Raw genomic sequence first — 24141 nt, 5'->3', positions numbered from 1 at the left:
GTCTGTTGTGACAACCAACAGCACAACAGGTCTCGGGCAATTTGAAAAATCTACTCTGGTTCAACGGCTCCTGCAGTGCAGCGCAACTAGGTTTGACCAGCAATATGGCGACGTGCAAACTGTGACGTCACGTGCTCGATGCATGCACGTGCCTAACGCTTGTGATCCACACATTTGCCTAGCAACTAGTGACGTACCAGGGAAATTTAATCCAGTATTGTCCCCCTCTGATAGTAATTACTTGGTATTAACATTTTTACGGTTTTTATGTTTTGTTTTGTTTTTTTGAGGGGGGGGTGTCATGAACGAATAGTTTAGTATTGTTTTTACTGCGGGAACGTTACATGTTTGAAGTCTACTGAAAGGCGCTGGTTGTGCTTCCAATCAATTTCGGAGAGCTGTGTTGTGGCTGGATGAGGAGGCGGAGGAGGAGTATGCGGGCTTCGCAGACAGTCAAACGCAAAAGAGCCAAGAAGAAGGCTCATCCGCTCGCCTCCATTGACGTCAGCGCAGTATCACATGAACCGGCAGCGACCAATCGGAGCGGCGCGACTGGAGAGAGCTGGCTCCTTTCCAGCAAGATAGGGGCAAAATACGGAATCAAAGGAAACCGAGCCAGGGGGGCCGAAACGAGCGCACAACCCCACAGAGGCAGACCGAACCGCCGCAATCGGAGCTTTCTTTTCCTTTTCGTCGGTCTTTCGGCTTCCGGATCTCTTCGTTTCGTCATCTAAATGGATAAGGCCGGAGCCCTGGCTTATTGAATCGCTTGTCGACACGCGCACGACGGACGCATTTCATGGGGAGGAAAATGGTGGATTGTTTACAGTGCATGATCAAATCCTCCCCCCGCGTGGATATCCTGCCCTAAAGGTGTTGGAAGGCTCCTTTTAGCTGCCCGTCTTAGGTGATTGGTCTTGTTGGAGCAGCTCTCGGTAGGTCTGTAGCGAGGTGGGTACATAGGTGGATAGGTAGGTACCCCCTCCCCTAGCTTGAGCAGACGGTGCTCTTCTTTTGCAACACATGTAGCTTGGGTCTTGCTTGGCCGTCTCGTGTCGAGCCATCGCCTCGCATCGCTCAACGGTTGGATTACTCGATGATGGCTTTCAACAGCGCCGGGGGAGGCAACGAGTTGCACAACAATCAGTTTTATCAGTGCGAGGAGAGCAAGCCTTTGCTGGGGGACACGTCTGAGGCCAATAAGAACGCCAAAGTCGCCGCGGGGCCGTGCAAGAGGATCGTGCAGCAGTGCGGCGGCGGCGGGATGCGCTACAAACTGCTGCACGAGGGCGACATCCAGGTGTGCGCGCTTAAGCACCCGCGCACCTTCCTCAGCAAGATCCTCACCTCCAAGTTCCTGCGCAGATGGGAGCCGCATCACCTCACTCTCACCGACTGCAGCCTGACTTCCGCCACTGTAAGAAGCTTCTTTTTATTACCCGCGCGCGTGTCATTCTCTGCAGCGTCGGTGTCTGTCTGTCTGTCTGTCTGTCTGTGTTTTCTTCTCTGGACGCAACAGACGAGCGCCAAGATTATGCACAGGGATCTGTTTGACGCAGCGACTCAGCATGTTGTTAGCGTTCTTTGAATGTGGCCCAGGTCTTCGTCAAGGCACTTCCCATCCCGCAGCTGAGTGTGGCCATTTAGCGGGCTGTATAGAACAAAGGGGGCTTCAGTGGTCTTGGCAAGTTGGTCAGCTTCCTCTTACATTTACAGACGGTCCACACACCACTGTTTTCACAGCGATACTAGTACGTGTACTCACAGGTAGGAGAACTGATACCATAATAGATTTGATGCATGCATGTGAAATGAACACAATGACACATGATAGTGAGCAAGACCTTGATTTTTTTCTGACGCACATGATTTGCCGATGAGTCAAACCACCGCACTGTAGCACCAATTACTGTACTGGCAAAGAGGATTTCCTCAATGTCAGATTTTTTTGTTGTTGCTCAAGTAACAGCCTTGACTAGCGGCCGATAGCTCCAAATAAGGCAGGTCGGACAGACACGATAACTGCTATCAGTTCCCACCCATATCATATGGATATCCCTATTTAGATGAACTTAAAGCTCCACTGACATCCCTATATACATTGTAAAATAGACATTATAATGAAAAATACATATAACATTCACTTGCATGTCTACAAAAAATAAATATGAGCGGAGAGCGTGTCATCCATGCGCAAAGTTCCGGAAGTCTCATTCGACATTCAAGTGGTAGCCATATTGCCTGCAATGTCATCAGCAGATGTTACACCGGGATATTCACCATTGAAAACGCATAGTAGCACCTGCTACTGGACACGGAAGTTCTTTTCGAAGAAGAGAATGTCTCACAATTGAGTGAAGTGACCGGGGCAATATTACCGTATTGTTTTGAGCCATATTTAAATGATATGGGAATCACTTCTAAATAACAACAGACTCCCCGACAGTATGTATGAGCCACCCAGGCAGCGCCACGATGAGCCACCCCGGCCTCAGCCGCGCGTGGCGGACGCAGAGCCGGCCAAGCCTTACATGGCGACACCCAAGCCATCTGCGGCACCGACCAAGCCGTCTGGGATGGACGAGTCGCTGCCCAAGCCATCTGTGGTGCCGCCGAAGCCATGCTCGCCAGACAAGGCCCCACTGAAGCCGTCTGCGGCGGACGAGGTGCCGCCAAAGCCGTCCGTGGCGCCGACGGTTACATCGACACATTTATCACCCCTGTCTTATGTACGCAAATCTTTTGTTACGCCCCCCCACCAACTATTGTTTTTATTTTTATTTATTTAAGCTCTTTACACACCTCCCGGTCATTTGGAACCCACGAAGCTGTCATCCTTTCCACCTGTGCAATCCATTTTTCACGACGAACCGGGTCTTTTGGAAAAGTTTGAAGAGTAAATCCATCTTCCCGAGTTTTCGAACAATATCCAGCAATACAATCAGCCGGCATTTTGGCTAACCCAAAGGAACAAAGAGCTACCTTCCTGCAGGTAAAACTAGTATAAACACATTCCTACTGACAATGTCACTTCCTGCTTCTTCTCCAAAACAAATCCCTCGAGAGGATTTTCATGGCAGGAGTTACAAAAAGCCATATACATCAAAATCATGTTGTGTGGTGAAAAAACGGATGGGTCCATTATGGCTGCTCTTTTTAATATTAAAAACATACCCAAAATCATGCTTTTCATGTGAGTGGGGCTTTAATAGCAGTTCCTAAATGGGTAGCATGGGTGACAAGTGGTTAGCGCATCTGCCTCATAGTTCTCAAGTTGTCTGTTCCAATCGGATTTGAATCCAGGCTCCGGCCTTTCTTGTGTGGATTTTGTATGATTGTGAGTTTTTTTTTTTTGATACGCTCTGGCTTCCTTCCACATTCCAAAGACACGCTTGCTAACCTCAGACAAACAATTAGCAAAAATGGTGGTGCAGGAAGAAAAGACGAGAGCGAAATTGTCCGATTTACCAGCTGATTTTTCACTCGCATTCTTACCGAATAGTGAAATATCGTTGAAGAGCAGACAGCAGGGCTTCAAGTATTTCAGCGAGGGGTATTTCAATGGTATTCCCATGCATATCGACGGAGAAACCACCGATATTAGCGCGAGATCTTTCCGGAGTCAGAGGAAGAGCGAGAAGCCACATAATCTATTATAATCCAAAGACGAATTCGTCATTGACAGTTTCCTATTTTCGTGTTACCTATCACACTTGTGTGCAGAATCTGTATGTGTATCTGTATAGCCGTTTGTGAACCACCGTATGAAGGAAAAGAAGAAGGCGAGGCTTGATTTACGAGTTGTTTCTCTCGTTTTCTTTGTGTAACGTCATGCGCTCCTCTCAATAATTATTCTTGAATTAGTGCCGAACCTACGTATGTCCCGAACGAGTACGACAATCACTACTTTAGTGTCCTCAAACATCTTTCCTTCAGTCTTGGTGTCTCGGTGCACGTCGAAGGCTTTTAGGACTCGCTAGTCCGGTTTAGCTTAGCTCGGTAGCCACCAACAGACACGTTTGTGCAGTCAGATCATTGCAAAATATTGCTCAACACAGATCAAGTGTGTCAATCATTCAAACGTAGCTATGTTATGCAAGCAAAGAACTGCTAATTCATTTATATGAGACATGTATTGAAAATCAAATATAGGGCATACCTTCGTGCAAACATAGTCCGGTTTAGCTTAGCTCCCTAGCCGGCAACAAAGAGACACGTTTGTGCAGTCAGATCATCGCAAAATATCGCTCAACACAGATCAAGTGTGCCAATCATTCACATGTAGCTATGTTATGCAAGCGAAGAACTGCTAATTCATTTATATGAGACATGTATTGAAAATTAAATGTTGGGCTTACCTTCGTGCAAACATATCTGTTCCGGTTGATTTTAGATGGATTCAGTTGATCATGCTGTCTTCCACAAAGTTTAATCCATCGAAGACATTTTTTGTACTGGGTCTTCAGTTTTGGAAAGGGTACGAATTGAACTCCACCAACTAGCCTTTCAGGATAACTGTCATCACTATTACAAAGTCCGTGACTACACCTCTTAACCACATCTATTGTTAAAGAACCCAAATACGCGATAAAACGCTAACAAAAGCTATACTGGACCATGCAACATTGTCTGAGGTAATAGCGGACGCCAACAAGGGGCGTGTTTTATGCAGATCTCTGGCCGCTGATTGGTCAGCGACGTGGATGACGCAATTTCTACAGAGGGGTCAATTGAAGGTGTGAATGTGCAAATGGCTGGTGCCCAGCTCAAGTCCAAAGTTCACTGGAACTGTCATCATTCCATTAATAATTCCAATGTAATAATTCAATTTTCGTACCACACATCCTGTTCAGGGAAACAAGTGCATATGCCCGCTGACTCGTGATCACAGATATGAGCCCATGCGTCTGTCGATTTTCAATGCCTTTTGTCCCCGTTAGTGTTGCTGGTAAGAGAGGCCCCGTAGGTCAGTGGTTAGACCACTGGTTTGGTAAACCAAGGGTTGTGGGTTCGTATCCCACTGCGGCGTCCACTCCCTGAGAAGGGTTTCATCAGGAAGGGCATCCGCCGTAAAAATTGTGCTAAACATGTATGTGTATTCATCTGAGATGACACGGTGTGGCGACCCCGAAAGGGACAAGCCGAAAGAAACCAGTGTTGCTGGTAAGATGAAGCCTACCACACTCGACTTTGGGGTAAGGGTCACCTTGGACTGGTCACCCATCAATCCTAGGGCAAATATTAAGGCTAGCCTTTATAAAATCACAGATTATAAGATCTCAAACATCAAACATCAGAAGGATTCATGGGCTTTTTATTGTTTCGTGTATAAAGTGACACATATGTTATGTTTACTTTCCTGGAATACATGGGGAAAAAATGTGCTGGTGCCCAAATTTCCCATAAATAACCATGTGTTGATGCTAGAAAATTACACCATTGTAAGTAAACATCGTCACGAGGGTCGCGGGAGTTCTGTAGCCTATCCCAGCTGTCAACGGGCAGGAAGCGGGGTACACCCTGAACGGGTCGCCAGCCAATCGCAGGGCACATCGAGACAACCAGCCACACTCACAATCACACCTACAAATATCAAAAGTCACATACTGTTTCGTTGGCCTTGGCTTTCTCGTAGCCCCCATTAATTTAAATGACTGGGCTCAGTATTATTCCATTGGACATCACCAGCTATTATTTTCCCATTATAATTATAGACACAATTTTAATGTTGCAAATTTGAGACAATATTTTATTGTGTATGCATTTGTTAATATTTAGCGTTACTGTTTTTAGTTTATTCACTTGTGATTTTTGAGCAGACTTGTGTGTGTATACGGGTCATTTTCATATAATTTTGTTGATAACAGTAAAGACACTTAAAAATATAAGTAAGCAATGTTTATGTGTCGTCTTGGTTTTATATGGGTAAATACCTCATGTTGAATCACCAAAAGTCCTAATTTCAAAAAGATATTAATGATTTTAGATTTTAAGCATTCGTAGTAAAGGCAGTCCTTAGTTACAGAACATATGGTGGCCCCCGGAAATGCATTTCTTGGATAACAGTAAAGACAATAGAGCATATTGGTAAAGACATAAATAGTGCCATAAAAATTGGGAGTTGCACAGTTTAAATTCAAACTCTGCAAACAGAAGTGCATAATTTATCCTAAGTACTCATTAAACCCATCACACTCTTCTCAGTCGTAACAACAGCAAAGACATGTTATGGTTACAAAACATTCACAAATTCAGACATATTCCTATCTAAATTTTGGTTTCTAGTGTTATGTGAATGCAAAATGGCTGCCTCATATTGGGGCTTCAGCTCAAAGATCCCTCTGGTGGGTTGGAACGGCAAATTGAGGCTTTCTCAAATTGACCGATTTCTGCATTTGCGGTGAATTTGCGAAGGCAGGCGTTCCATATACATATATCAGAATTTTATTTATGTATTAATCTCAATTATTAATTCAAGATATCACTTTATCTTTTTTTCTTTTCATTCTGCTCTGATGCTATGATAATATCAGCCACTTTACAGCAAAAATAGAATAAAAGTAAATCAATTAGTGTCTGCAGTTCAGACATACTGTATAGCAAGTGGTGCCAATCGCCCTGCCCAGCTTTTAATTTGGCTCATTGAAATGTTGTTGTCAAAAACCAGAAAAATGGAATGCGAGTGTTGGCTTTTCCAAGAAACATTGACCCCTTCCTATTTGTTCACGGAGGTGGACAGGAAACCTGTGTGCTGAGTGTGTACACTGCAAGTTTCGATGTTCAAGGAATATAATTTTCGGCGCCGTTATGAGACTTAGTATAGTGAAAAATACAACAGTTTACACAGAACACTGAGAAGACAGAAGATAATTGAAATGTTTATGGGTCCGTCTATTTTCAGAGAGACCAGTGATGCCGAAGTGAAAGCCAGCTACCTAATTGCTAGCAAAATAGCATTAGCATCAAAGCCATACTAAGAGGGGTAATTCTTTAAAATTTGCTTGCTCAAGGCTCCAGAAATTGTGCCCTGAGAAGCGACAAACTTTTGCCAATATTAGCCTGACAAAGAATATTGACAGATTTGGACAGCCAACTAAAGTGCAAAGTGCACTTTTTGTGTGTGTGTGTATATATACACACACAGTGAAGAAAATAAGTATTTGAACACCCTGCTATATTGCAAGTTCCTCCCACTTATAAATCATGAAGGGTTCTGAAATTTTCATCGTAGGTGCATGTCCACTGTGTGAGAGGTAATCTAAAGAGAAAAATCCATAAATCACAATGAATGATTTTTTTTAACAACTTATTTGTGTGATGCAGCTTCAAATAAGTATTTGAACACCTGTCTATTAGCTAGAATTCTGACCCTCAAAGGCCCGTTAGTCCAACTTTAAAAGTCCACCTCCACTCCATGTATTATCCTGAATCAGATGCACCTGTGTGAGGCCGTTAGCTGCATAAAAGATACCTGTTCACCCCAAACAATCAGTAAGACTCAAACTTGTAACGTGGCCAAGAACAAAAAGCTGTCCAAAGACACCAGAGACAAAATTGTACAACTTCACACGGCTGGAAAGGGCTAGAGAGAAATTGCCAAGCAGCTTGGTGAAAAAAGGTCCACTGTTGGAGCAATCATTGGAAAATGGAAGAAGCTCAACATGACGGTCAATCTCAATCGGAGTGGAGGCCCATGCAAGATATCACCTCGTGCGGTCTCAATGATTCTTAGAAAGGTGAGGAATCAGCCCAGGACTACACGACAGGACTTGGTCAATTCCCTGAAGAGAGCTGGGACCACTGTTTCCAAGTTGACTGTTGGTAATATACTAAGACGTCATGGTTTGAAATCATGCATGGCACTGACTGTTCCCCTGCTTAAACCAGCACATGTCAAGGCCCGTCTTACGTTTGCCAATGACCATTTGGATGATACAGAGGAGTCATGGGAGAAGGTTTTGTGGTCAGATGAGACCAAAATTGAACTTTTTGGTCATAATTCCAATCGTCGTGTTTGGAGGAAGACGAATGATGAGTTCCATCCCAAGAACACCATCCCTACTGTGAAGCATGGGGGTGGTAGCATCATGCTTTGGGGGTGTTTTTCTGCACATGGGATAGGACGACTGTACTGTATTAATGAGAGGATGACCGTGGCCATGTATTGTGAGATTTTGGGAACAACCTCTTTCCCTCAGTCAGAGCATTGAAGATGGATCGTGGCTGGGTCTTTCAACATGACAATGACCTGAAGCACGCAGCCAGGAAAACCAAGGAGTGGCTCCGTAAGAAGCATATCAAGGTTCTGGCGTGGCCTAGCCAGTCTCCAGACTTAAACCCAATAGAAAATCTTTGGAGGGAGCTGAAAGTCCGTGTTTCTCAGCGACAGCCCAGAAACCTTTCTGATCTGGAGCAGATCTCTGTGGGCCAAAATCCTTCCTGCAGTGTGTGCAAACCTGGTGAACAACTACAGGAAACATTTGACCTATGTAATTGCAAACAAAGGCTGCTGTATCAAATATTAACATTGGTTTTCTCAGGTGGTCAAATACTTACAGCTAATGACCTGACACAGGTGCCTCTGATTCAGGATAATACATCGGGTGGAGGTGGACTTTTAAAGGCGGACTAACAGGTATTTGAGGGTCAGAATTCTAGCTGATAGATGTATTCTAGCTGATAGACAGGTGTTGAAATACTTATTTGCAGCTGTATCACACAAATAAATCGTGCATTGTGATTTCTGGATTTTTCTTTTTAGAGTATCTCTCTCACAGTGGACATGCACCTACGATGAAAATTTCAGACCCCTCCATGATTTCTAAGTGGAAGAACTTGCAACATAGCAGGGTGTTCAAATACTTATTTTCTTCCCTGTAAGTTACAGATACGTGGGTCTAGCGCGCCCTTTTATGGTTGTTAGTGTGAAAATAATCAATAAACGACTCGAAAAATGTGAAGACAGTGAACCTGCTCACCAAGCTGCTTGGCAATTTCTCCGTAGCTCTTTCCAGCCATGTGGAGTTTTACAATTTTGTCTTTGGTGTCTTTGGACAGCTCTTTGGTCTTGGCCATGTTACAAGTTTGAGTCTTACTGATTGTATGGCGTGGACAGGTGTCTTTATGCAGCTAACGACCTCACACAGGTGCATCTGATTCATGATAATATATGGAGTGGAGGTGGACTTTTAAAGACGGACTAACAGGTCTTTGAGGGTCAGAATTCTAGCTGATAGACAGGTGTTCAAATACTTATTTGCAGCTGCATCACACAAATAAGTCATTAAAAAAATCATACATTGTGATTTCTGGATTTTTCTCTTTAGATTACCTCTCTCACAGTGGACATGCACCTACGATGAAAGTTTCAGACCCCACGATGATTTCTAAGTGGGAGGAACTTGCAATATAGTAGGGTTTTCAAATACTTCTTTTCTTCACTGTATATACACACACATACACACACATCCATCCATCCATCCATTTTCTTAGCCTCTTGTCTTAACAAGGGTCGCGGGGAGTGCTGGAGCCTATCCCAGCTGTCAACGGGCAGCAAGCGGGGTACACCCTGAACTGGTTGCCAGCCAATCATAGGGCACATTGAGACAAACCAGCCACACTCACAATCACACCTACGGGCAATATCGAGTGTCCAATTAGTGTTGCATAATTTTGGAATGTGGGAGGAAACCGGAGTGCCCGTAGAACACCCACACAGGCATGGGGAGAACATGGAAACTCCAGACAGGCAGGGGCGGGATTTGAACCGGGGTCCTCAGAACTCTGAGGCCAACGCTATACAGCTGCACCACCGTGACGCCCTATTGAGAACTACAATTTACATTTTCTAGTACCGTGATTGTGAGTGCAGCTGGCGGGTCTGGAGTTGAACCCGGGACCTCAGGACGGCAGTCACTCACATTTGACAAGAGCGATCATATCTGCGCGCCATCACACTCGCAAATCTGCACACGAGCACGAAAAATCACGCGCGTAAAATGTGTTCTGAGTAGAAAAAATGGATATTGAAAGAGATCGCTTATTTTGTGTTGTATTTTTTTCATAAACCTTGGGAACAAAACAAGCCTGATCCTAAACAATGAATATTCACCCGGAAACACAAAAAGCAAGTTAATCTTTCTGAGCATGTACGGAAGTGATGCCAAAAGCACATTTTCCGAGCTGCTTCACGGACTGCAAGCACATTTACATCGTCGGTTGAGCATGTGACGGTGTGCCAAAAAAAAGATGTTAGACTATCATCCATCTTATTGCTTGATATGTCGAGCGCACGCAAATAAAGGCACGTCCTAGCAAGCCGGCCTCCTATTTTCGGCAGTCGCGGCAATGCGTGCGTGCACCATTACATAGTGCAAATGCACGACCAGTTGTAACATTTTCTGGATGTTTCTTCACCACAAAGTTTGAAACTTTCTCCCACATTGCTAACACTTCCTTTATCTCAGTGGTAGAGATAACCTCCTCTGTCTCTTCATCAGAACTTATGACACTCCACACCTCTTATGCTGCTGCATCTGTAGATCCTTTTATTCTTCCATCATCAGCTCCTCCTCAGCATCGTCACTTTGAAATAATTTTCTCCCCCTTGGGTGGGGTTCTCAACTTGATGGATTCCTTCTGCTTGAGAATCGCATATATTGAAATACAGTATCTGTAATTATGAGTGTACCCCATTAAGAGCGGAGTAGACTCTGGGGGGAGAGTTAGAACGTTCGGTGTGTGCTGCCAGCCACGAGTTGTATCCCGAAAAACCCATTTGTAAAGTTACTCCTTTGTTAAGGTACTACTGTATATTCATTCATTTTTAATATTATTCTCACAATGGCCACTGGTATGCTGGACATAACTGCGGAAGGCGCGGTACACCCTGAACTGGTTGCCAACCCATCGCGGAGTACATATAAACAACCATTAACACTCACATTCGCACATAAGGAAATTTAGAGTTCACAATTAATAGATGTTTTTGGTAGGTCGGAGGAAGCTGGAGTACCCAGAGAAAACCCATGAACGCACAGGGAGAACATGCAAACTCCTCACAGGCGGGGCTGGGATTTGAACCGCGGTCCTCAGAACTGTGACACAGATGTGCTAATCAGTCGGGCACCGTGCTGCCTGTATATATATTGGACTATTTTAAATGTCAGGCACCCATAGGACTCTGTTTGGCTTATAAATTGCTACATCTAGATTTATTGCTCGTGGTCCTCGTGTATAATGTGGTTTCAAACATTACTCAACGTTAAATCTTAGCTTCAACAAATACGGATGTACAGTGTGGGTATCTGGCCTGAGTGAGACCATTTCTATTGGTTTGCAGAAGCCTGAATCTGTGTTTTCCTTCACAAATGTTCCCTTTTCTTGGCCTGAAAAATGAAATTGATCTTGATAAACAGTTAAATAAGACAAAAACTGCACAATTATTGTCCTTTGCGTTGAACTACAAAATGGCAGCCGGAGGTGTTTCGAGGTGCATGATGTCACAGCAAAACTATCACTCAGGTCAAATAATTACATTGTTGGCTAATTTATCTAACCTCTACTCTATGCGTGCAAAGATTTTGAAATCCATCCATCTATAGCCGCTTTTCCTTAAATGGTCACAGGAGTGCTGGAGCCAATCCCAGCTGTCATCGGGCAGGAGGTGGGGTACACCCTGAACTGGTTGCCAGCCAATCGCAGGGCACATAGTGACAAACAGCCACACTCACAATCACACCTAGAGGCATTCAGAGTCTCCAATTAATTTTGCATGTTTTGGGGATGTGGGCGGAAACCGGAGTGCCCAGAGAAAACCCACACAGGTACGGGGAGAACATTCAAACTCCAGGCAGGTGTGAGGCCAACCCTTTTCCATTTGGGCCACCGTGCCGCATTATTAATTAAATTGATTTTAAAACCTTTCAGCTTACCTCATTTTAAAGGCAAATGTGTTCTATATTCTGTTTTTAACTTGAATGATGTTTTTAAAACCATGCTCCTGACTCCTGTGTGCTATTTTTAACTTGAATTTGCTTTATTTTAAAATCACGTTTATTCCCTATAATGTTTTGAACTAAAATATACCCAGCATTACTACTCTGTTCTCTTGCTTGCTAACTCACTATTTCATACCCCAATTACTTGTATCCATTATCGAATCATTATCGAATGTCAATACCTGAACATGAGCAACTACTATATGAATTGGATCATGCCAATTTCGCGTTCCCTGACTGCTACATTTCTTTTAAAGTGCACGTATACTGCAAGCATAAGTAGTTCAATACAAGTGTACTCAAGTTAATATTAAAATAACTCTGTGACTATTAAGGGGGAGCCTATTTGGAAGCAGGCCTCGAGACTGACCCAAATGACCCATTCTCCAAGACCAATACCACCTCCTCACTGCTACCATGGGGGTCACCCAGTCACTCAATAACCCGTCTTTTAGTGACCTTAACCCCTGATGCTGTTGTTGATGCTAATAATAATCATAATCATAAGAGTTATGTTCTGAAAACACAAAGCCAATCCATGTGATAAAATACATGAAAACACGCTCACATGTGCCCACCCTGATGGAGGGTTCACACTTTCTTGTCTCATAACTTCACCGTTTTGAAATCACCCAGTCCTCTTGAAGTTGGATATCCAACTCGGCAAGGGAGACAAAATTTACAAGCCCAGCATGGAACACATGCTTGATGCTTATGTAAAACAGTTTTGTGTTTTGTGGTACTTTTGTAAGGCTGAGAAGCGCTCAGAGCGAGCTTCATAGTAAATTCCGACTCAGAGTTGAAGTTGGCCACACCATCACCGCACTGGATCATGAGTCTTGCTCCCTACAGAGTAAAAGAAAAGGTTTTTGCTCAACTTAAAAACTAAGTCACAATTTCCGCTATTTGTGTATTTATATTTACTTAGATAAGTCTTGTGACATATACAGTAGTCAACACAAGCTGAAATTAAATACCTTTAAAATATCCATGGAAATAGTTCCACATTTTTTTTAAAACTCTGAGCCAAAACTTTTTTTTTTATATAATGAGTAGCCAGAGGTTAGGTTTCTGAAATCAGTTTCCCTCGCAGTACCAATTGTATTGTTCAGAAAAAAACAAACATACAAACAAACCAGTTACTGTTTTTTCATGTGTAAAAATGTTTTTATACTGTATGCACTATAGGAAAACCCTATTAATACTTCCATAATGTGATGCAGACCCAAGTATAAAACGCACCACCCATGTTGACCTAAAAATTCTGGAAATCCCTTCTACTCACCTATAATGCGTTTTTACAATGCATGATTTTGGTTCTACTCATATGATTAAAATGTGAAGTATGTGAGTTTTTTCAAATAATTATTATGAACTTAAGCACTTGTTGTTGTTGTTCAAATAGAACATGTAACACCGTTTTTAATTTACTCGCTTTTATTTTGAAATTCACAGCTCTACTTTTATTTTGTAAATGAGAAACCACACAGTTGCGCTCATATGTTTGATTACAAAGGAAGAATTTGTAATTCCTTAAGGAACAGTTGAAACATTTATTTTAATGGTATTCAAATTAAACTATCAAGTATTTCAGAAAATAATCATCAAACAAAACATAACCATGCAGAAAGTTATCCATTAAGTCATTAGTCATAGTTAAAATATATCGCTCACAAATTCCGCAAGGGTATGTAAACGTATGAGCACAACTATACATATACAGTATGTAGTCATACATATTCATCACATAGGAATGATTTTTTTTAATGATCTCAAGGTGGCCATGGAATATTAGAATGAAAAAGTTGACAGGTTTTTCATAACCTCCAGATGTGGGCATACATTTATAAAATGTGAATGAACCAGCGATAATCTGAGCTTGGTATGCTTAATATTTTCCTCATTATTGTTCTAATATCAGAGCCCAACATAAATGCATGGGAAGTAGTTGATAGGCAGTCACCACAATTTTTCTAAATAAGAATTAACCATATATAAACAAATTAAAAATGTTCTCCCCCATTGCTAAAATCTGGAGTTCTTGGCTGTTTGGTTGGGAACAGTGTGTGAATGGCAGCAGGAAGCTGCTTTATAGGAAAATTGGTCTATCAAATTCCCTGCGTCATGACCGAGTACAATTTCAGAGAAAATTAGACCTTTGCGTTGAAAGAATGTAAGACATGGTAATACGATGTCACACACTTTCATATGGGGTCAGCGAAACACACACCAAGGCTCCATTGAGTGAAGAGTCTGAGGACTTTGCGCACGTGGGTATGACCTTTGTTGCTTGGCGGCACTTTGACTGCCATTGGCTTTTCAAACATTCTTAAGAGTGTTAAAAAAAACAATATACACATTCATACAGTTTGATCTCATTACCTGAAAATTTGATTTTGCCCTATCATTTGAGCTTTGTCGTGAGGTGTCAAGTGAAGTAAAGGAACATTTTTTGCATCCATCCATCCATTATTGGAGCCTCTTATCCTCACAAGGGTTGTGGGAGAGCTGGAGCCTATCCCAGCTATCTCGGGGGAGGAGGTGGGGTACACCCTAAACTGGTTGCCAGCCAATCGCAGGGCACATAGAGACAAACAGCCGCACTCACGATCACAATCAATCAATTTAGAGTATCCAATTAATGTTGGATGTTTTGTTGGACGTGGGAGGAAACCGGAGTGCCCAGAGAAAACCCACGCAGGCATGGGAAGAACATGCAAATACCACACAGGCAGGACTGGTATTTGAATCTTGGTCCTCAGTACTGTGAATCCGAAACTGTTCCCAGTTGTCCACCATGCTGATGACTGAAAAACACCAATTGTTAATTTCTTTATGGTTATGTTTTGTTTCATGACAATTAAATAATGCTTTTCTGAAATGCTTAACATTCCAGTTTGAATCCCATTAAAATGAAATTTAATGTTTCACCTAGCTATTAATGTTTTTCTTCAAGATGGTAAAGCGTTGGCCACACAGTTCTGAGGACTCGGGTTCAATCCCAGCTGACAGTACATGGAAACGTTATCCAGTCATTTTGCAAGCTTTATAAGTATAGCGTCTTTTTGCATTCAATCAACAAAAATCATAGATGTCAAATTTAAACCTCGGCACTGTGTATGTGTGCAACCGTGCCACTTTGTGTGTGTTCGTGTATGTACCATATCCGTAGGCACATTCATGCATGTGTGGCTCAAGCTTACATGAGGTTAATGCTAAATTGAACAAATGGTTTACAAATTGTAAACAAAAAGTATTTGTTAATGTAAATGGCTGTTCAGTATTAATCCATAAAGATGCTTGCAAAATGACCGGATAACGTTTCCATGTATTGTCTATCGATGATGTCAAAAGTTCACTCAATATTCGAGTACTTGTTCACTTCGTAGTTGATACACACCCACTCATCTCGGGAAAAATGTATGAGTGACAACATGGCTCCATCTTGTGCAAATCGTAAAACTTTGCTTCACCTGCAAAACACAGGGATGAGAATTTTCCGCCAATCGGCGGATTTCCGACTTTTTCAGACCAAAATGACCATTCTCGAGATAAGCGCAAATCCGTTGAAAAAAATTGGTTGGGCGAGGGGTTGGGGGGGTGGAGGTTGTGCGCCTGCCTCTCAGTGGTGGGCTCCGAGCTGCAAGTTCAGCTTAGTGCTAGCACAAGCACGACTATCATATGCAGTTCTAACTTGCTCGGTAGTGTAAATATTTGTATTTTGCGACATAAACATTAAAACTCGTTTGCGGGAGATTACTCGATTGGACAACAGAGTTATACAGTATAACGATCCAATCGTGTTAGTGGTTAATCAAGTTTCACCATTGCCATGTACATGTGTTCTCGGTTCTCAGAAATCGCAGTGTAACTTGTTAGTTAGCCAAGTAATGGCTCGTGGGACTTAGCGCGAACTGAACGACGGTGTGTTCATAGTTTTACGATGGCGAAAGTGTTAGAAAAAAAGGATGAAGATTGAGCGAGGGCAATTGACAAGGATGCTGGAATCAAAAACTGTTTCTGATGGGCGTGGCTTGAAAAAAGTGTAACCGTGCAGATAGGACCGAAAACGGTATCAACATGTCTAACCGAACACAAACAAAACGTGGACATTCCCGGCAAAGTGCTCTCCACTCTGTGTTACGATAGGAGCTCAACCACCCCAAACTCCCCACTCCCCGACAGACATTTTCAGTGTTTTTCCAAATTGGTCATTCTCATCCCTGAAAACAAGACAAGAAGAGCAATACATGGCTTCAGTTTATTTTGTGAGAAATTCATAAGTATTTTGGAAACATAATTGCGTAGTGGTTGGGCCATTGTGTGGAGGATGGCTTCGTAAAATAAGCTTTCACATTCTTTTGTTTCATTTGTTTAATTTGAGTGAGCCAGCTTGTTGTGCAGCTGCCACAAGCCATCGATGTACACTATATGAAGGCATACGTTTGGTATTTCCCAGCAGTCCTTCTTCAATGTACTGTATACCGTAATATTAAATGTGACTGCAGTCAGTATCACCAAGTTGTGTGCAACAGTTGAATGGCGTGCTGCAAGCCGGTGACGTTGTGACTGAGTGAATGGGACCCGCTTTCAAAATATCCTCTGCTCTCCTCTACCTCAACCAAGTGACAATTCCCTTCCACTGTGGGGTTGTGACCTGTGAGTAGCGGGGCAAACAATCCACTGCTTGTTGAATTCTGCTTCATAATGACGACCCCCCCCCCCCCCCACACACACACACACACACAGATATTATGAAATGAATAAGGTCACTATGAATTTTTGGCCCACTGACATCACGCTATATGCCTATGTCCAGTAAGTAAATTAGGAAAGATAAGCAATCCAATTAGAGTAAAGCTCATTTACATGTCACATATTAATGAGATCCAGCCATCTCAACTGCTACATATAAAAAGACCAAGTATAGCTTGATGAAGGACTTATTGGGCGTTTCAAATTGGCATTATATACTGTAAATGATCTTGCAAATGTGATAAAGGGACCCAAAGATGATCAAAAATTATAATCATAAAACACCTGATAGCATAAGACCTTTAAGAAACTTCAGATTGCTCATAAAATTTCCAACAAGATAATAACCAATACATCTGAATATTTTCCAAATGTACTGAACAAAAAAAAAAAAATTAATGGTAGGTCATAAATATGCTGATTAAATTGGGGTGAATGAGTCCTCTAAACGGAAATAACTTTGATACTCATGTCTTAGATTCAAATAAAATGAAAAAAAAAAAAAGAGTTGTTACTACATGTAGAGATATCTGTCCATTCTAAGGCTATGTATTTATTGGGTTAATTTTGATTGTGACATGTACGAGTTATCCTCAAATTAACCTTGTTTGTGTGTGTGTGTGCTCGGGCACACACCCTTTACGTGCACTTTTCCTTGTGTTCATATTGTATTAACCAGCCCGCGTTTAATGGTCATGTGCCTCCAAGTTGACGTGTTGTGCCACGTCACATATCCTTGGTTGAGCTGAGGCTGAGTTCTGTTGGAGATGATTGATTTAGGGTGACGCATGAATGTGCGTTTGTTGAGACGGATTTTTGTGGTATGTGGGCAGATAAACAATGCGATCTGTATGTTAACGCAGTTGCCTTGAATAAGGAGGCTGCACAGCAGAATCCAGGCAAAACATACTCTGTGACAAAAGTGGTTCTACCAATAGCTTTTACAATTTCAGAACAGCTGCCAATGCCCCCCCGACCCAGAAATCACGTGAGTTCTTGCAATATATCAAAAAGCTAGGAAGCATCCAGAACATATGAAATGTTCATCCTTTCAAATCCAACTAGCTGCCAAACAAAGCAGATACGTAGTGTGTTTGTGAAAGCTGCGCATGTGAAAATCTTTTCTTGTCTGCCACTGAAAACTGAACGTGCATCACATTTATGTAAGAGGAGTGATAGAGTGAGCACATAACTTCCTGTGTTGCGAGTGGCTCACAAAAGGCCCGAGATGAAAGGAAACTGGGCGCGGCACAAGCTGGAGGGGCTCATTTTGGGAAGGCTATACTGGCCTTTCACAAAGCCATCAGGGATTTTTTTTTTTTTTTGGGGGGGGGTGGGCTATCATTATGTTGAACAATGTTTTCTGCAAATTAAAAAAAATGATTAATTTTTTTTCCCTACACTACTTTGCAAATATGTACCCTCAATCACTTGGGTTGTTTTCTTTGAGATATCAGTTTAGCTTTTTTGTCATATTTCACAAGAAGCTAATTTGCCCCTAACAATCTTATTCAGACCTTTTGTAGTGCATTTACCATAATACTGTACCCAAGATATCTTCATATGCTATATGCAGTTAACACGGTAGAAAAAAAATCTGTTTTTTTTTTTTTTTTTTTTACAACCTTTATGGCCTTAAATTCTTGGTTTTTGGGCTGTAACAATGAAGAAAAGCCAGCTTGTGAAATCCTGGAGCAACTGAACGAGCATTATTATCTTTGTGTAGGCAAATTTGGTCCATCTCTTTTATTAGATGGAATAAGGCTATGCAGGTGTGTGAAGGCCAGGGGGATGGGCGCATGCTTTTCCTGTACTTTGTCACAGGTCTTTGACTTCTTCCTACATTCCAAAAACAAGCATGTTCAGTTCACCAATGACTTTAAATAGTCCATCGGCATGTTTTTGAGTGTGAATGGTTGTTTGTCTATATGGCCTATTATAGGCTTGAGCAGTGCACGATGTAACCTGCCTTTCACCCAAAGTCAGCTGGGCTATATTCCATCCATCCACCCACCCGTCTTGTACTGCTTATTTTGGACGCTAAAAGCCATAATAAAACCTACACTCTCTCACACTTATGCGCAAATAAGTCTTCAGTTAACGTAACGATCGTGTTTTTTTTGCAGGGAGATTTCAACCAAGAATCTTTGATCATGAGGCAGATGAGCTCGCCTCAGGCCACCATGCATGACTCTGATTTTCACAACAGAACCCCTTTTATTACAAGGCTAACAGAGAGCCTTATGCCCAAATCCACAAGATAATGCAGCTTGTTGATTAAACATTTGAAACAGTCATGCGAGCTGTTCCCCACAGTTCCGAGCGTACATAAGCCATGATAAGCAGTCTTCCAGCCGAGGCTCTTATTTATTGTCACTGAATGGGAATAGTTTTTTCCAAACTGAAAAACTAACTTTTGTTACTGTCCTTGATCATCAAAATGACACTGAAATTGGTAGAAGTATTGATACAATTCACCAATTCAACTACACATCCATAAACTCCACTGAGTTTGAAGCAATCACAAATGTTTCTAAAAATATAAACCAGAAGTTAAGTTCCCTCCATAATTGTGCAAATCTGGCTATAATAACAATCTTGGAAATAGCTACAATAAATTAATTGGACTCGATAATGATTTAAAAAAAAAAGTCTCTGATAGAAATACCTCCTCTTGGCCAGTATAAAGATGACCATACGAAGCAATCTGGTGTGATTCCTGATGCAGTATTATGACAATGCTTCGATATTCTTGCCACCTCATTGTTATCCTGTTAATTGTTTTTAGGTAACTGTTTATAGGGAAGGGCTTAATAATTGTGTGGCATTTTTGCTTAATCGTGTAATTGAGGAGTGGTATTCACTGGACCCCCGCATACTTGCTGTTTGGCATCTGTGGCTCCACCTATGTGTGGATTTTTTTCCACCTTAATTAAAACAAAAAAAAAAATGCAATCCCATTTAATAATATACTTTTGTTTTTATTTTTTCTTTATGGGGAACTTACACTGAGCATACCTAAACTGTTTATTCAATCTCCGGGAGTTTTATGATAATCTAAAGATGAAAAGTATGACTTCCACGATGGATGGAGCTACAGTGCCGGGTGAAAGTATTCGGCCCCCTTGAAGTTTTCACCCTTTCGCCACATTTCAGGCTTCAAACATAAAGATATAAAACTACTTTTTTTTGTCAAGAATCAACAACAGGTGGGACACAATCGTGAAGTGCAATGAAATTTATTGGATATTTTATTGCACATTGAGAGACTGAAATTCTTGCTCATTCTTCCTTGTAAAACAGCTCCCGCTCAGTGACGTTGGATGGAGAGCGTTTGTGAACAGCAGTCTTCAGCTCTCCCCACATATTCTCGATTGGATTCAGGTCTGGACTTTGACTTGGCCATTCTAACACCTGAATACGTTTATTTGTGAACCATGCCATTGTAGATTTGGTTTTATCTTTTGGATCATTGTCCTGTTGGAAGATAAATCTCCATCCCAGTCTCAGGTCTTTTGCAGACTCCAACAGGTTTCAGGTTTTCTTCCAGAATGGTCCTGTATTTGGCTCGATTCATTTTCCCATCAATTTTAACCATCTTCCCTGTCCCTGCTGAATAAAAGCAGGCCCAAACCATGAGGCTGCCACCACCATGTTTGACAGTGGGTATAGTGTGTTTAGGGTGATGAGATGTGTGGCCAAACATATCGATTTGCATTGTGGCCATAGAGTTCGATTTTGGTTTCATCTGACCAGAGCACCTTCTTCCACATGTTTGGTGTGTCTTCCAGGTGGCTGTGACAAACTTTAAATGAGACGTTTTATGGATATCTTTGAGAAATTGCTTTCTTCTTGCCACTCTTCCATAAAGGCCAGATTTGTGCAGTGTACGATTGATTGTTGTTCTATGGACATACTCTCCCACCTCAGCAGTAGAGCTCTGCAGTTCATCCACAGTGATCATGAGCCTTTTGGCTCCATCTCTGATCAGCCTTCTCCTTGTTCGAGGTGAAAGTTTAGAGGGACAGCCAGGTCTTGGTAGATTTTCAGTGGTCCGATACTCCTTCCATTTCAATATGATCGCTTGCACAGTGCTCCTTGAGATGTTTAAAGCTATGCAAATCCGGCTTTAAACTTCTCCACAACAGTATCCTTGACCTGCCTGGTGTGTTCCTTGGTCTTCATCATGCTCTCTGCACTTTAAACAGAACCCTGAGACTATTAATGAAAATCAATCCGGTGCAGTGAACCACGCCCTGACTTTTTTTTTTTATCATGGAAGCACAATGTCTGCTGCTCAGACTACTTTAACTTCCTTGTTTACCTGACTCTGCCCCCCTCCAGCTTTTAAAGGGGTACAGTCATAATTACAAACACCGTCCACCACCAATTGCTTTAGTTTGCAACACAGTCTGGGCAACGTAGAGCAAAGAGAGCTAGACATGATGCTTGTATTTACTCTCGATAATAATGGTAAAAGTAAAAAAAAAAAAGAAATGCTGTTGCTTTAATGAATGTCCAGTTATGTGAATAACTGGACAAGATTTTCTCTTTTTTGAGTAAAAAAAAGGTCTGGTCTGAAGCCAAAGTCGAAAGTGCAGGATGCATTGAGAGGAGCTGGGTGTGGTGGCTGGCGCATCTGTTTCGGATGCCTCCCAGGCAGGGTAGTCTTTTTTCATCATTAGCCATTTTTTTGGCCAAAATAAATTTTCATTAGCCACTTTTCTATAATCACAGCCAAAAATAGCCAATCACATGCCGGTCAAACTGCGGTCTACTGACATGCCTAATACTCTTTCTTGTTCTTCAGGTTACATGCATACAAATAACTTTCCGACGTAAATGTGACACAAGGAATTATATTTTTATTGGTAACTGAATCAAATAAACCTTAAGAATGACAGAGATACGTCATAAAAATAAAAAAGTTTCTCACTGTTCAACACTAAGTTTTTGCATGATTCCTGACATAAAGATTCTCCTCTTTTTACTGCTCACCCATTTACAGTAACTTATCAAAATAAAACAATTCTTCAGGGCCTTCAATTTGAACAATTAACAGTTTATTTACACTTTGTGTTTTGAGACAGTTCCTTAGAGCTCCACTATTATGAAATGCACGATTTTTAGTATGTTATTAATTTTAAAAAAGGCAGCCGGAATGGACCTATCCGTTTTTTGTTTTTTTTTTTTCACAAACATGATGTTGACGTATATGGCTTTTTGTAACTCCCAGCATGAAAATCTTCTCGAGGGATTTGTTTTTGAGAAGAAGCAGGAAGTGACATTAACAGCAGTAGCACACTCAGGCAGGCTTGTGTGTTTGTACGCGTTTTATCTGTTAGAGGGTAGCTCTTCATGTTAGCCAAAATGCTGGCTCGTTGTATTGCTGGATATTGTTCGAACACTCGGGAAGATGGATTTACTCTTCATACTAACCAAAAGACCCGGTTCGTCGTGAAAAATGGATTGCACGGGTGCAAAGGATGAGAGCTTTGTGGGTTCCAAATGACAGGTAGTTGTGTGTAGAGCTACTAAAAAAAAACACTAGTTTGTGGTGGGGTGTGGTGGGGACGTAATCCTCCGCGTATGTAACTAAATGTGTTGTCGCTTGCGGCTGAGTGCACCATCGTCTGCGGCGTTGTTTGTCATGCGGGCGCAACGGATCATCGGCCATGAACAACATCAACCGCGGCATCAAAAGGCGCCAACACTATCGGCGATAAACAACGCCGCCAACGATGGCGCACTCAGCGGCGAGCGACGAAAACGCTGTTAAGTGGCTCGGCGCAGATGAGCCACCCTGGCCGGCCGAAGCCGTGATGGCTTGTCGCACCCAGGCCGCTGTGTTGTCGTCGCTCGTGGCTAAGTACGCTACATATTGTCATACTCGCTCGCCAGCGACAGCTTGTTCGCCAGCGATGGCTTCCGCGTTGGCCCCGATGCGGTTTGGCCGCGTGAGGGAGGAGAAAGGAGCTCTCCCCACCGCCCGGCATGGGTCCTCCTGAGTACGCTACATACTGTCGGGGAGTCTGTTGTTAGTTAGAAGTGATCTGCATTTCATCTAAATATGGCTCAAACTGATCAGGTAATATTGCCCCGGTCACTTCACTCGATTGTGAGATGTTCTCTTCTTTGAAAAGAGCTTCCGTGATCCATACCAAGTGCCACTAGATGTTTTGAATGGCGAATGTCCCGGTGTAACATCTGCTAATGATGTTGCAGGCAATATGGCTACCACTTGGATGTCGAATCAGACTTCCGCAACTTTGCACATGGATGACACACTCTCCACTCATATTTATTTTTTCGTGTAGACATTGAAGTGCATATTGTTATATGTATTTTTCATTACAATATCTATCTTGGAATGTTTATAGGCATGACAGTGGAGCTTTACAATGTTATCCCAGCTGAAGCCATGTTGTACATCAACTACGTCTTTGCAGTTGCAGCAAACTTGTGATCAGATGCCTGATGTTGCTTCACGAAGTCGTCCAACTTCGGCGCCACCAATGATTTTCCGCGTGTCAGAAAATTTTTTCTTCCAGTCAATACACCATTAACAGAAAAAAATTTAGTCCCTCAATTTGAGCCACTTGAATTTAGAAAACCATTCCTGGCGAATCTTTTGCCCATCTGGCCTGCGCGGGGAGTAGATTTTCTGACAGCAGACAAAGTTGTGTTGGGTGTCTTTCCCGCGTAATGGGCATCTGTCAAAGTTGGCAGCTGACAAGCTGCATTTATACCACTGCCATCCTTTGTTTTTCGGAAGATAATCCCAAGGGCTTATAAATTTTCCATTGCATCCACAGGTAGCATGAACCGATGGCGAGAAAGCGTGGGTTTGATGCGGACCCCGGATGCACTTGTCTCCGATGAAAAGAATTATTTGCTCAATGTCCGATATAGCTTCTGACAAAACGTTCGTCACACTAAAGCCAGGAATCAAATACGAATTATTGTAAAATACATGAAAGTCTATAAGACTACATAATCGTATGCTAGGATAAACAGCCAATTTAGACGTTTGACAATTTTTTTCGCCATTTTAAAGCTTTACCTGCCAGACTCAGTATGTGTTTGCATATGGTGAATTGGCGAGTGGGTAGCGAGGTACTTGCTTCCCTGGTGAGGTGGTCCAGGCATGTCTTACTGGAAAGACACTCCAAGGTCAACCCAGGACACACTGAAGAGATCTCGGCTGGTCTGGGAACATCACGGGATCCCCTGGATGAAGTGTCTGCGCATCCCTGCTAAAGCTGCTGACCCCAGCGACCCAACCCTGATAAGTGATAGAAGATGGATAGATAGCTGGTATTAACACAAGAAAGGCCAGCCCGGCTGATTTTTGTCACTTTGTGGCAGCCATGTTGGGAAGTTTGTC

The 24141-nt window shown here is 42.3% G+C and overlaps 1 protein-coding gene across 1 annotated transcript in view; it reads left to right on the top strand.

The window, feature by feature from the left end:
* The first annotated feature begins 328 nt into the window (after positions 1-328).
* Positions 329-24141, top strand: part of cmip (c-Maf inducing protein) — an 85294-nt gene continuing 61481 nt past the window's right edge. Inside the window, exon 1 of the mRNA XM_061822655.1 lies at positions 329-1417. Within this exon, the coding sequence (XP_061678639.1) occupies positions 1097-1417 (321 nt within the window). The 5' untranslated portion in view covers positions 329-1096. The remainder of the gene's footprint in view (positions 1418-24141) is intronic.

This window comes from Syngnathoides biaculeatus, chromosome 6 (genome assembly GCF_019802595.1).
Source record: "Syngnathoides biaculeatus isolate LvHL_M chromosome 6, ASM1980259v1, whole genome shotgun sequence".
Classification (NCBI taxonomy): Eukaryota; Metazoa; Chordata; class Actinopteri; order Syngnathiformes; family Syngnathidae; genus Syngnathoides; species Syngnathoides biaculeatus.
Note: the sequence above shows the minus strand (reverse complement) of the source record. Positions and strands in the feature narration are given on the sequence as shown.